This window comes from Vulpes vulpes, chromosome 6, assembly GCF_048418805.1.
Source record: "Vulpes vulpes isolate BD-2025 chromosome 6, VulVul3, whole genome shotgun sequence".
Classification (NCBI taxonomy): domain Eukaryota; kingdom Metazoa; phylum Chordata; class Mammalia; order Carnivora; family Canidae; genus Vulpes; species Vulpes vulpes.
Genome location: NC_132785.1, coordinates 75471188 through 75486161, shown reverse-complemented (window position 1 = coordinate 75486161; position 14974 = coordinate 75471188). Strand labels below are relative to the sequence as shown.

The 14974-nt window shown below is 32.9% G+C and overlaps 1 protein-coding gene across 11 annotated transcripts in view; it reads left to right on the top strand.

Moving 5' to 3' along the window:
• RALGAPA1 (Ral GTPase activating protein catalytic subunit alpha 1) overlaps nucleotides 1-14974 on the top strand; it is a 240264-nt gene that overhangs the window by 150152 nt on the left and 75138 nt on the right. For all 11 annotated transcript variants that reach the window (XM_026019058.2, XM_026019059.2, XM_072761425.1 and 8 more), the window contains 2 exons: nucleotides 5289-6153; nucleotides 8254-8325. In XM_026019058.2, coding sequence (XP_025874843.1) covers nucleotides 5289-6153; nucleotides 8254-8325 — 937 coding nt within the window. The remainder of the gene's footprint in view (nucleotides 1-5288; nucleotides 6154-8253; nucleotides 8326-14974) is intronic.

Genomic DNA, 14974 nt, shown 5'->3' with positions numbered 1-14974 from the left:
GACTTCTGTCCATCTCCAAGAGCTTTCTCCAAAGGCTCTAAGAAACAAGAGTGGGGAAAATCACTAGACTAAGAGATTGTGGTCAAAGAGTAAGCTGTTAAGGAAGAGTTTGATTTTTTTTTCTAAGATTTTATTTATTTAATCATGAGAGTTGCACAGGGAGAGGCAGAGACAGAGGGAAAAGTAGGCTTCTTGCAGGGAGCCTGATGTGGGACTTAATCCCTGGACCTGGGATCACACCCTGAGCCCAGGGCAGATGCTCAACTGCTGAGCTACCCAGGCATCCCAGGAAGAGTTTGATTTTTAAAGGTGGAATAGTTATAAATGATTAAGACATCTAAGATGTGGCCATGATAATAGATTGGTGATGTAGACTGCAAGTGAAATAGGAAGTTACACATCAAAGAAATAGGGCTAGGGTTTGGGGTTGACCACAAGTTACTAATAGTTTGTCTGAAACACAAATACAGTTGACCCTTGACCAACACAGGTTTGAACTGTGCAGGTCCACTTATACATGGGTTTCTTTAAGTTTTTTACTATAAATATATTTTCTCTTCCTTAGCATTTTCTTTTCTCTAGTTTATTTCATTGTAAGAATACAGTATATAATACATATAACATTTAAAATATGTGTTAATCAACTGCTATGTCATTGGTAAGACTTCCTGTCAACAGTAGGCTATTGGTAGTCAAGTTTTTGGGAAGTCAGAAGTTAAACATGGATTTTCAACTGCAAGGGGGTCAGCATCCCTAACCCCCATATTGTTCAAGCATCATCTATATACAAGTGAAATAGAAATGTAAGATTTAAATTAAAACTCACATATAGTAGAGATATACTGGGAAGTATGGTATAGCAAAATAATTTAGACCATAATTGATATATATAGGCATTTTATATATTATTTCTTTAGATTTGGTATAGTAAACCAGAGTGTTTATTTTACTTTAAAAACAAAGTTATGTGAAAAGATTAGTTGCTTTTTGCACTTTTAAAAGGGTAAAAAAATGATAAAGTTTGATTCAGGGCATTATAACACACTTCATAAACAGTGAAATAAGTAGTTTACTTATGTAAAGAGAGGTTTTAATGTATTTCAGATAAAATTTACTATTAACAGTCACTGTAGAAGATACAGAAGTAAAGATTTAAATATATGAGTTTTATATTGATATCAAATGCTCTGTGGAGTATTCTCTAAATGTATTAAGTTGTTCCCTTTGGACTTCCTTAAAAATATAAAAGACCAGATAAATGCAGAACCTTTTAGGAACAGCTGTAAGCCAACAGCAGGTGATTCTGTGGTCTGTAGTGACTACATGCTGTGTTGTTGTGTTTTTTTTTTTTAATGTGGCAAAGTGACTAATCACTGTGCCCTTGTCTAAGGCATGCTTCATCATCTTCAAGTACTTTTTTGGCCCAAGATTTCTAAACATAGAGTGTCCCTAATAAGCTCAGTATTGGATTGAACAAGTCTGATTTGAGAACTATTGGCAGGAGTAGCCGTAATTATTAAATTTACTAAATAATAAAGCAAGGTAGTGAAGTTGGCTTTTTGTCAAATGGCAGTAGTCTTATTAGCAAAAAGTCATCATTTGCAGGGTCAGAGTGAAAGGAGGCTCTAAAGGACTCATTCTGTCCTAATTATAGTTTCACCTATACATATTATGCAAAGCTAATATTTAAAGCATTTGTCAAAATTAACTTCCTCTGCATGTTCTATTACAGTGCAATGAATTGCAGCAGCTTTTTATGTCTTGCTGCTTTTGTATGCCATAATAATCTGTAATTATGGGTTTGCTGCAAATGCTGTAGGGTTTGTTTAATCTGACAATCTGAAAAGACAACCTTGAATAGACTTATTTAAATGAATGCTAGTTACACAAAGCCTAGAAGCATCGATATCTTCATGTTGCATTTTCTTACAAGACTAGTTATTTAGAGTTTCATTTTGAATACCTAAATTAGAGAATTTCCTGTGTTTTCTTTATATCTAAATAGATATGTAGAAGATATATATATATTCTATAGCTTATAACTCAAAAAATCTAAATCAAATTGCCCAATTAACAAGTTGAGAGATTTTTATCCTCTCATATTTATAAATATTTTAAATCTAGAGAAGCAACTTAGGGAAGAAAATTATATTACCTGCATTTAAAATCTAAATATATTCTTTAAGTATACTCGTTAAGAATTATGACAGATTTGTGAACAAGCTTATTTGAACTGCATTCTCACTATCTCTTCCTTTAAGAAGAGGATATATAGGATGGGCAGGGTACCTGGGTTTAGAGGTTTGTTTTAGGGAAAGAGCTCGGTTCATTCTTGCAGGTTATTTATAAATAAGTTTGAAAAAGGAATTCATAAAACCTATTACTTATAATACTCTCAAAATCGAATGGTTTGTATTGCTTCTTTCATATCCAACTCTGTATATGAGTTTTCAATTCATCTTTATAAAAAACCTGTATTATTCTTAGAAAAAAATGGGGTTTAAGGTGTTTTATGTGATTTGTCCATGATCATAGCTCAGGTCAGAGATGAAGTTAGGAATTTGTCTCTCTTTTGTCATCTGCTTCTATTAAATTATATTCTTTCACATCTTCAGAAATGCCCTGCAAAAAGGATACATTGCTTAGAACAAGTCATTTATTTAAGCTTATCACTCAAAAGAAGAAGAATAAAGAACAGAAATTTTTTTCATACATCAAAAAAAATTTTAATGTCTAATTATATAATTTTTTATTACCATTTAAAATGTGATTTAGTCTTACTTAAATGAGCTTTTCAATTGATCTGGCCCTTTTATATAGCAATTATGCCACGTAATACTATTTTGAAGTTACTGTACAAAGAAAAAAATAAATTTTGAATTCATTGTTTCCATATGTCACAGTGATTTGCCAAAACAAAAGAGCATTTTAACAAAAGAGAAAAATACGAAAACTAGAGTTGTGGTAAAGATGGAAATAACACTGAACTGGGAAAAGACCAGTCCTGTTCTTCTATGGCAGTTATATCCCTTAACACTTGTGTCCTCATGTTCAAAATGATAGGTATTGGCTAGATTGTCTGTAAGGCCCCTAATAGCGTGAACATTCATTAAATTGTAAGTTATAATAAGGGAAGGGAAAGCAGACACTAGATTTAAGCCACCCCTCTGTTTTTCATCATCCAGTGACATATCTTTTTACTTGGCTTGCATATGGTTTTAAAAATGTGGGATTGAATTAAGGTTAATCATTTAATGTTATCTCGTGTTGAATAGCTGATTTTCAGAACTAGCCATCTTTATAATTGAAAAACAACTCAGTGTAACTGGAACTTTTTAAGTAAACTGAAAAATATTCACATATATATGTATGTAGTCCTATAATTTGATTGATAATAGAAGAAGATGAAAATTTTGATACTCTAACATTTCAAAATCAACCAAAGTCCAGAGAAAACTGGTTTTTTTTTAGAACTGGAATGATGGAAGAAGATGTTTTTGCTATTAATGGTATAGCTGCTGGTTCTTGCTGATCTTTGCCTGTAGCCAGTGTGTTAGTTCTGAAACTTGAGGGGCTGTGGGCTTGAAAATGTAACACTATTCTTTCCTCTTGCCCCTTTTTAAGTATGTTACAAGCTTTGCACAAGGTACTGTCTTTTTAAACTTTTAAAGTAGAGTTTACTTATTGAGATATAATTTACGTAAAATTTATTCTTTTTTATTTGGGAATTTTACTATATATTATGTTGGTGGTTACACAATTCTATACAGTTACCAAAATACATCACAAAGTTCACTTAAAACTAAGAAATTTATTATATGTAGATAATGCTTTGATCATCAGGACATTCTCAAATCTAAATTTATTATGGCAGGTAAGCCATTGTATTCCCAAATGATTAAAATCCTTGCAGAATATAAACCATACTAAGACAAGATCTTTGACTATGGTAGAACAATACAAAGACACAGTCATTCTGTAATCATGTCTGTAATTGTGTAAGACAAGAACACAGTAAACACAAACAACTAAATATCCTAAGGTGAATGATGAATACTTTCTTACCAATGACAACTCTTTCCCTGCCTCCTGGATGAAAAGTATCAAGATAATCCTCACCAAATTGTCCTCACTTCATGACACCATTTACTTCAGAACTGGCTTCCACATCAACCCTGCTTTAGGACTACACTGGCAGTCTTTGGCTAGTGGGCTTTGACAAGTTATTGTCTATCTCCACTTCTTCCTTCCTCCTTTTATTCCCTCTCTGTTTTCTGCCTGCCTTCTCCCTTTTCCTTGTCCTTGAGGTCCTGACATTTCAGGCCCCTAAGTGCTATATTCTTTGAATTTTCTTTTTTTACTGTTTGGTATGTTTTTTTTTTTTTTAAGTTACTCATATGGAGATGTTTCTTATCTATTTGCTTTTCCTAACATGCTTTTTTTTAAATATTTTATTTATTCATGAGAGACATACAGAGAGAGAGAGGCAGAGACACAGGCAGAGGGAGAAGCAGGCTCCATGCAAGGAGCCCGATGTGGGACTCGATCCCGGGTCCCCAGGATCACACCCTGGGCTGCAGGCGGCGCTAAACCGCTGCGCCACCGGGGCTGCCCTGCTTTTCCTAACATGCTTAAGGAAGAATAGAAAAATGCTTCTTCCATACAAGTAAACGCTCAGACTAGGCCACAATGACCCAGAAGAATATCTTACAAAAGTATAATACATAAACAGGCCCATAAGATATGTTTTCCCTTACAATAAAGTTTTTTTGTTATACACTGGCTATACCGACTCACTGTTTAAATTGATCCTGATTCCTAAAGTTTAGTGAAAGATTGCTTTTCTCTGAAACTTTTATATCATCCATAAAAGCCATAATTAAATGACATTTAAGGCATGCTTCTCTCTGAATCTACTCATGAGATAAACTTATCAGTTGGATTTCATTGGCTTTCTAATCCATATGCTAAGTGATTTATAATACTTGTGATTCTTCTTTGAAAATATGATTTACATTTAAAGGCTTAAGTTTAAATTGTGCAATAAGCAAAACTTTGAAAAGGGGCTGTTTTATAAAATTAACAAAACTTCATCAAAGAGAGTTTACTTCTTTGCCATCATTCCTGTAGTACAGAATCTAAATTGGAAATATTCATATTTACTCTAATATTTGAATGTGATTTTGAAAATGTGAGGAAATCTCCTTTTGTTGTTTTACAGTATCATTGTTATCATGACTTCCTAGAAAGCAGCCGTATTCCCACTGACTTATATTTCTTATTTCTAGTGAAAACTCAAATGCAACAAGGATTAATCTCTATAGCTGCCCGCACTGTTATTACACATCTGGTAAATCACTTGGGCCATTATCCAATGAGTGGTGGTCCTGCTATGTTAACAAGTCAGGTGTGTGAAAATCATGACAATCATTACAGTGAAAGTACTGAACTTTCTCCTGAACTCTTTGAGAGCCCAAATATCCAGTTCTTTGTATTGAACAATACAACCTTAGTGTCCTGTATCCAGATCAGATCAGAAGAGAGTATCCCCGGAGGAGGTTTATCTGCTGGCCTTGCGTCGGCCAATTCAAATGTCAGAATCATAGTACGTGATCTGTCCGGGAAATATTCATGGGATTCTGCCATCCTGTATGGACCACCTCCTGTGAGTGGCTTGTCAGAACCTACGTCTCTTATACTTTCATTGTCTCGCCAAGAGAAGGCAGAAGAGCCTCCTACATCTAATGAATGCTTAGAAGATATAACAGTAAATGATGGGATTTCCCTCCAGTTTAAAAGAGGTTTTAGAGAAACTGTACCAACTTGGGATACCATAAGAGATGAAGAGGATGTTCTTGATGAGCTTTTGCAGTATTTAGGTATAACTAGTCCTGAGTGCTTACAGAGAACTGGAATCTCACTTAATATTCCTGCTCCACAACCTGTGTGCATTTCTGAAAAACAGGAAAATGATGTTATTAATGCTATCCTTAAGCAGCATACAGAGGAAAAAGAATTTGTTGAGAAACACTTTAATGACTTAAACATGAAAGCTGTGGAACAAGATGAACCAACACCTCAAAAGCCTCAGTCAGCATTTTATTATTGCAGATTGCTGCTTAGTATATTGGGAATGAATTCCTGGGACAAAAGGTAAGAACAAAAGAGAAATTTTTCTTTTACATTAGTCTTATTCATCTTTTGCTCAAGCATTTTAGTCTGTCTTCTCGTCTTTACTAATTAGTTCCTTGGCTTTGGGACAGATTTTTTTTTTCCTTTTTGAGACCACTGAGTTTTATCAGGATTCAAGGGAATAAAAAGATAACTCAATAAATTAACTATTAACATTTTCATAATAGCGAGTAGAACTCTTTGACTTAGAAATTATAGCTCATAAAATTGAAAAAAAATCTTATTTTTCCAACCTTCATGTAAGCTAATAGGAAAAACTGTTTTTCTTATAATACTTCTGACACCAAATATGTGGGTTTTCCACACCAGGCAGTTCCAGCATTAATTAGAGTTAGCACAAACAGAGTAAAGGCTCAGACCCACAAGACTGACACCAGTTGAAAGTCCATGCTTCTGACCAACTGTCTATAAATCAGATAACTATCTCCTCAGGTTTGATAATTAGCTATAATGGCTCACAAAACATTTACTTATGTTTAGCAGTTTATTATAAAAGGTAGTTAAAGGACCCCAGACTGATGAAGAAGTACAAAATATGAAGTCTGGAAGTCTCTCAAGCACAAGTGCTTCTGTTCCTGTGGAGTTGGGGTCTACCACCATGCCAGCATATTGAATTGAGTTGACTACCCAGGAAGCTCTTTGAACCTTATAGTTTAGGTATTATTATGGAAGCATTTTCTCATAAGCATATAGGGATGGCTGAAAGTTCTAAGCTTCTAACCATGGTTTGTGCTTTCTGATGACTAATCCCCATCCTGAAGCTACTCAGGAGCCCACCAAGCATCACCTCATCAGAACAAAAGATTCTCCTATTACCAAGGAAATTGCAAGGGATTTAGGAACTGTATGTAAGATGTTCCTGTTATGTTCATCACTCAGGAAGTTAAGGGTTTCAGGAGTTCTGTGTCAGGAACTGAGGCAGAGCCCAAATATATATTTCTTATTATATCACATAAACGTAACCAATTTTTTAGCCATATAGCAATATGATCTCTTCTTGTTTGTATCAGAGAAGTTAACTCAAGATTTATCATCTAATCAAGAAAGGAATCTGTATCTCATTTCTAAAATTTTGTTTTTTACACATGTTGCAAAAGCCTCCTTGAAAGTTTGCAGTAAGCACAAATTTATTCATGTAAGTTGGATAAGAGTTAAACCAAAAGGCTTTATTTAGATTTAAATCAGAAATACTAGGTTAGAGTCATTTATTCTTGTTCAGTTTGTAGTAGGAGGGGAGCTCAGGTATCAGTGGACAAATAAATCTTTAAGAATTTAAATGCAGGTGAAGCACTGAAATGGAGTTCTACTTGCTTGACTAGTGTTTAAATCTTATTTAATTTAAACCCTTCCATTTATTAGAAGGGAGTATTCTTTGCTTTATGAGGAAGACGTGTTATGTCAGGAACACAATTTGCCTTATGGTACGTCCAAATGTAGGTAATTGCCACTCATGTAAGTGCATTCTACTCTCTCTTGATGTAGGATGGCCCATATATTGTCTTGAGAAAAATTAAAGGTGGGAAGCTATGTTTTACCACAACAAGCATTGATTTCATGAATATAATTAGTACATATTTAGCATGTATTGAATGTTTTTGGTAAAAGTTTTACATTGCTTCATAGCATAAAAAATTGCCTATAAGGTAAAACAAGGAAGAGAGCAAATTCCATCTGGATTACATATGCTTACTCAGTAATGATTTAAATTTTGTGAGTATTTTATTTCTCATTAGGAGCAACTTTCTTAAATATTTTTAGGAAACTCTTGAAAAGGAACCTGCGGATATTTCTATTTTCCTGGTTGTGAGTTTCAGAAGCTCACAGTATCTGCAGGGAAAAATTGGAAGTGACTAGTGGATCATAACCCACGAACAGAAATCTATTTAGAAATTGGTAGAAACAATGATAGATTTTTTACGTTTTTTTTTAACGGCCTGTTCTCCTTTGTGTTACAAGTATGAAAAAGCAAGAAAAGTGTTTAAGGGTTGCATGAGTAGAGTGGAAAATATTTCTGGTATCATCATGTCATTCACTGCAAAGGTGATGAAAATCTCTTTTTAGGAGGAGCTTTCATCTCCTGAAGAAAAATGAGAAACTACTTAGAGAACTTAGGAACTTGGATTCAAGACAGTGGTAAGTTGTTGGGAAACCTTCAGATTTATAACTAGCAACTGACAGCTATTTCTATTTATGTGTAAATAATACTGTATTGTTAACTTTCTGAGCAGAAACTATATTTCATTTCCATATACCTTTAAATAACAAACTTTTTGAAAAAATGCAGGGCTACACTAAAATGGTATCTTTGAATTGTTTATACTTTTTTATGCATTTCAGAATTCTTTTGATTGTAGAAATCTAGTTGAACATATAAAATGTTCTTTGGTTTACCCATACTAAGATGTTCCAAATATACTCTTTTTGATTAGTGTTAGAGGTCTCTAACACTATATTCACCAGTCATACTGGTGAATATAAACTAGTACTTACAAAAAATATTAATGTAACAAAGAAGATAGATTTAGGTTATTATATTACTATAAACCTGATTTCTCATTAAGCTTTTGGGTGTGTATCTATTTACATGTGGTTTTTTATGTGTGAAATCTTATTATATCATAATTTTAATGATACCTAGTTCTTGATGTATATGAACAAGACTTCTGGGAAACCAGTACTAGATACTGCAGAATATTACTTCACTGGAATTTTTGTGAGGTTGACATGTATATTTGCTACTTTCTTGTCTAGTCTCTAAATAAAATTTATGGATAAGTACTTTTTTGGCAGTCTAACTAGAAACACATTAATAAAGCAATGCTTTTTCTCTCCCTGTGTCTCTCATGAATAAACAAACAAAATCTTAAAAAAAAAAAATAAAGCAATGCTTTTAATTTTACCATTATGAAGAATATCTGTATTTCTGAGATCTCAAATCCACAACCTACTTAATATCCATATCTTACGCTCTCACATCTTAGTTGATGTTTCATACTTTTATGTTTCCAGTTTTTTGCTTTTTCCATTCCCACAGTCAATCTGCCACTTATCTCTGATTTCACTAGTCCTGTCAGAAGCTTCCATATTGTCAACTATAAAAATACCATTTCTGGCATCTTCAAAATGATTCTTCCACTAAAGTTTTTATATATACATATATATGTATATTATATATGGCTGGAATCAATTCTCTTCAGAATCGTTCTTTTTTTTTTTTTTTTTTTTTTTTTAGATTTTATTCATTAGGGAAAAAAAGATTTTATTCATTAGAGAGTGTGCACACATGTGAGTGAAGGAGTGAAGAGCAGAGGGAGAGAATCTCAAGCAGACTTTCTGCTCAGTATGGAGCCTGATGTGGAGCTCCATCTCATGCTTGAGATCATGACCTGAGCCAAAACCAAGAGTCGGGGGCTTAACTAATTGAGCATGCAAGCAGCCTTGATCTGAATCATTGATATCTACTTTATCCACTCCTAGGCAGTAGTGTATTACTAGAGAAAATGATCAAACCAGTGTGGTGTAGGGAGTGACTGTAGATTCATGCTCCTTTACTTCAACAGTACCTTCTCTACTGTCTGACAGATTTCTTATTCTTTTTTCACTTCTTACTTTGCTTCTTAGAGTAATTATTGTAAACCACTTCTTTACTCTCCAAGCCCTTCATTATAGTCAAAAGATGATCTCTACACTAACCTCACTGAGGATTCAATTCAAATGTTTGACCTCCTATATGAAAGCCAATCTGGTAGACGACTAGTTCCTAACCTCTCTTCCTCCACACATCAATCAAAAAAAGCAAAACACCTTGCCAACACTATTGTATAGGATTGCAAAGTAAACAAGATCATTCATTCCTTTCCCACATCAAACAGCTCCACCTTATAAGTCTTTAAAATTTCTATATTGAGACATCTTTTCTTGCTCACCGTCAGTTTCAGAAATCACCTGCCCCCAACCTGTACTACTTCCTCCATTCTCTGCTTCTCTAGGATCTTCAAAAAGCTAATCGTTCTTTATCTTGTATTTCTACTTACCCCTTTACCATAAGCACACTTGTTACCTTCCTTTAAACAAAACAAAATTATCCTCAGTTACTGTCCTTTCAAGGTATCCCTTTCATGCATTTTTACTACCAAATTTTATGAGAAAATAGAATCTTTACTCACTTCTTTGGTTTTGTGGGTTTTAGCTTTTCTCAGAATAATCTTTTAAAAATAATGTTTAATTTCTCTAGTTATAATAGAAAATATACAATATAAAAATAAACCATATACTTCTAACACTATTCTTAACATTTGTTTATGTATTTTCAGACTTTTCTTTTTTGATATGCATATGATTTGTTTTACAAAACTGGAATCATAGTAATATATATGTATACAGTAAGTTGTTATCTTTTAAAAAGGACTTTATCATATTGTGAGCATTTTTCTCAGGCATTTTGATACTTTCCAAAAATAATTTTTATGGTGCCAAGTTTCACGATTATTGGACATTCATTTTTAATGTCTTGCACTAGGTTAGATTCCTAGAAATAGAATTATTGCATCAAAGCATAAGAACTTATTTCAGGCCATACATATTACAAAATTACTTTTCACTAAGTACTAATTTCTAATCCTACCAACATTATGTAAGAATACTTGTATAACTTCAGCCTGGCCAATGTAAGGTATTAGTCACATTTTCTAAACCTTTCCTAGCTTGAGAGGCAGATCATGTTCTCTTTAATTTATACTTCTTTACCACTAGTGAAGTTAGTATTTTTCATGTATTTATAAGAAATTTTAATCTTTTTCAAATACTTTCTTAGTGTCCTTTTTCTGTTTAAAAGGAAATTTTTCTTAATTGCAAGAGCTCTCCTATATATGTCTGTCTATCTAAGGATTAACTTTTATACTTATTGTGAGAGTTTTCCCAATTAGTTGTTTGGCTTTCGGTTTTCAACAACTTCACATTGTTCATTTTTATGTAATTATATTTCGCAATCTTTTTTCTTTGGCTTTTTTTCAATTGCTTAGTGTGCTTTTTTGAATTAATTCTGTCTTGAAATCAATTAAATGTTCTATATTTCCTTCAAGATCTATAATTACTTGGTTGAAATGGTAATTTTATATTTCTTTTTTCTGGAATACATTTTAGTTTATGGAATAAGAAATGGAACTAGCTTGAATATTGAAGAATAGTCTATTTCTATAATTATTGAATAATCCATACTTTTCTCATTGAATTGATGTGTTTCCTTTATCAAATATTAACCTGTTTATGTTCATTTCTTTTTTCTTTTTTAAGATTTTTTATTTATTCATGAGACACAGAGAGAGAGGGAGGCAGAGATGTAAGCAGAGGGAGAAGCAGGCTCCATGCAGGGAGCCCAATGTGGGACTCAATCCTGGGTCCCCAGGATCATGTCCTGGGCTGAAGGCGGCGCTAAACTGCTGAGCCACCTAGGCTGCCCCCTGTTCATTTCTATTGAATTGTTTATCAATTTTATGCAGATGTTAGTATTTAATTTATTATGGCTTTACAAGTAATATCTGATAGACCCAGTCTTCTTCACACTATTCAGACATATAGCTTCTTTTCTTAGATATTCTCACCTGTTTATTCTTCTATATACATGTTAGAATTATGCTGCTGTTTTCCAGAAAAAAAAATCCCATTGATAATTTGGTCTGATTTGCAATAAAACTTTCATGTGGAAAACTTTCACACTTGCTATCATCATTCTTCCCCTTCATAATCATGGCATGTTTTTCATTTATTCTGGCATCCAGACATTACTTTTAGAGGTATTGTTGTGATGCTATTCTAAATAGAGTTTTCTTCCCATTATATTTTGCTATCTAAGTTCTTTAGTGAATTCTCTTATTTATTTTAAGCATTTTATAGTTGTCTATTAGGATCTTTTTAGGTATAAATTTTTTTTGGTATAATTATCTTACTGATAATCTCTTTTCTAAAACTCATGCCTATTTTATATCCTGTTTAATTGCATTGACTAGAACTTGGACTACAGTGTTAGTTATTGTAAGAGTGGACACCTTGTTATTGTAATCTTTTTCATCATCTATTCAACTTTTCATATAGTTTTGCTTTTTTAACCACTTGATGTATTTTGTACTTAATATCACTAGATTGCTAATATTAAATAATTCTTGCATCCTTGGAATAACCTACTGAGCCATTTGACTTCCTATTGTGTTTAACTTGCTAGACTTGAATTTTGAATTAGGATATACTCCATTTCTAAGCATATTCTATGTTTATTTAATTTTTTATTTGTTCTTACTATGTTTTTAGAATTAAGGTTTATAGCCAGCTTCATGAAATGAATATTTTCTGTTGTTTAAAAATTTGGAACAACTGGCAAAATTTCTAATTCTTTGTTCCATTGTTATTAGGCTCTGGGTTTTCTTTAAGTTCTTGAGTCAGTCTCAGTGTTTTTTGGTTTTTGTTTTTTTACAAAACTCCTTTTATTAAGATTTTCAAAATGCATACTATTAATTCATTCGTACATACATACATTTCATAATTCTGTTATATTCCTTTTCTCATTTTAGTTTTTTGGGGATTTTTTTTTGCTCTTTAAAAATTAATTTATGTATTCCCATATCATCCCCTTAGAGTTTTTTTACCTTAGTTTTATTGAGATAGAATTGACATGCAACACTGTGATAGTTTATGGTTTAAACATAATAATTTATAGATACATATATATATTGCACAATGATTACCACAGTAAGGTTAACACATTCATCACCTCACATAGTTAATATTATTGTGATGAGAACTTTAAAAATCTGCTCTTTCAGCAACCTTTAAATATATAATATGTTAACTGTAGTTACCATGCTGTACTTTACTTCCTCAGAACTTACTCATCTCACAACTGGAAGTTTATACCCTTTGACCACCTTCACCCATTTTGCCCATTCCCCTCACTCTTGGAAATAGTCTGTTCTCTGTTCCTCTGAGTTCACTTTTTTCAGACTCAGTATGTAAGTAAGAACGTAACAGTTATTTGTTTTTTTCTGTCTGACATCATTTAGCATAATGCCCTCAAGGGCATCCAAGTTGTCACAAATGGCAGGATTTCCTTCTTTTGTCATGGCTGAATTCTATTGTATAGTTGGCTCTTGAACAACACAGGAATTAGGAACACCAGCCCCACAACAAACATCCCCACTCAGTTCAGTATCTTCATATAACTCTTGACTCTCTAAAACCTTAACTACTAATAGTCTGCTGTTGACTGGAAGCCTTTCTTCAACATAAAGTCAATTAACATATATTTTGTATGTTATATGTGTTATATATTGTATTCTTAAAGCAAGCATAGAAAAATATTAGAAAATACATTTACAGTACTGTGCTGAATTTATTGAAAAAAATTGGTTTATAAGTAGACCCATGCAGACCCTGTTATTCAAGGGTCAACTATACATGTATACCATATTTTCTTGATTCATTCATCTGTTGTTGTTGGATGCAGGTTGTTTTCATACCTTGGCTGTTACAAATAATGCTGCAGTAAATATAGGGATGCAGATATCTTTTCAAGATATAGTAATTTTGTTTCCTTTGGATATATGTCCAGAATTGGGATTGCTGGATCATGTAGTAATTCTATTTTTAATTTTTTGTTTTCCATAAAGGCTGCATCAATTTACATTCCCACCAGCAGTTTACAACAAAGGTTGTCTTTTCTGTATATCCTCACCAACACTTGTTATCTCTTGTCTTTTTGATAATAGCCATTCTAACAGGTGTGAGGTGGTATTTCATTGTGGTTTTGATTTTTCATTTCTCCAATGATTAGTGATGATGAGCACCTTTTCATGTATCTTGGTCATTTGAATATCCTCTTTGGGAAAATGTGTCTTTGGGTCCTTATCCTTTTTTTTTAGGCCCCCATTTCTTTTTTTACCCATTTTAATTGGATTATTTGTTTTATTGCTGTTGAGTTGTATGAGTTCCTTAATATTTTGGATACTAACCCATTATCAGATACATATATATATAGTTTGCAAATATTTTCTTCCATTTCATAGATTGCCTTTTCACTTTATCATTGTTTTGCCATGCAGGAGCATTTTAGTTTGTTGTAGTCCCACTTGTTTTAAGTTTTGGTTTTGTTGCTTGTGCTTTCATATCTAAAAAATCATTGCCAAGACCAGTGTCAAAGAGCTTACCCTCTCTTTTTCCTCTAGGAGTTTTACAATATTAGGTCTTTAATATGTTACATGTTAGTTTTTGTGAGTGATATAAGGTAGGGGTCCAGTTTCATTCTTTTGCATATGAATATCTAGTTTTCCCCATACCATGTATTGAAGAGACCATCTTTCCTCAATTGATAATCTTGGCTCCCTTGTCAAATATTAGATGACTATATATGCATGGGTTTATCTCTGGACTTTCAGTTCTGTTCCATCTGTCTTTGTGTCTATCTTTATTTCAGTGTGATTTTGATAACTAGAGCTTTGTAGTATAGTTTAAAATCAGTAAGTGTGTTGCCTCTAGTTTTGTTATTCTTCTTCAGAATTGCTTTGGTTTCTTGAGGTCTTTTGTGGTTCCATATGAATTTTTGTATAGTTTTTCTCTTTCTGTAAAAAGAAAAAAAATGCCATTGGAATCTTGATAGGGATTGCAGTGAATCAATGCATTACTTTGGATAGTGTGCACATTTTAATATTAATTCATGAACCACAGATTATCTTCTCTAATTTGTATCTTCATCAATGTCTCATAGTTTTCATTGTGGAGGTCCTTCATCTTGGTT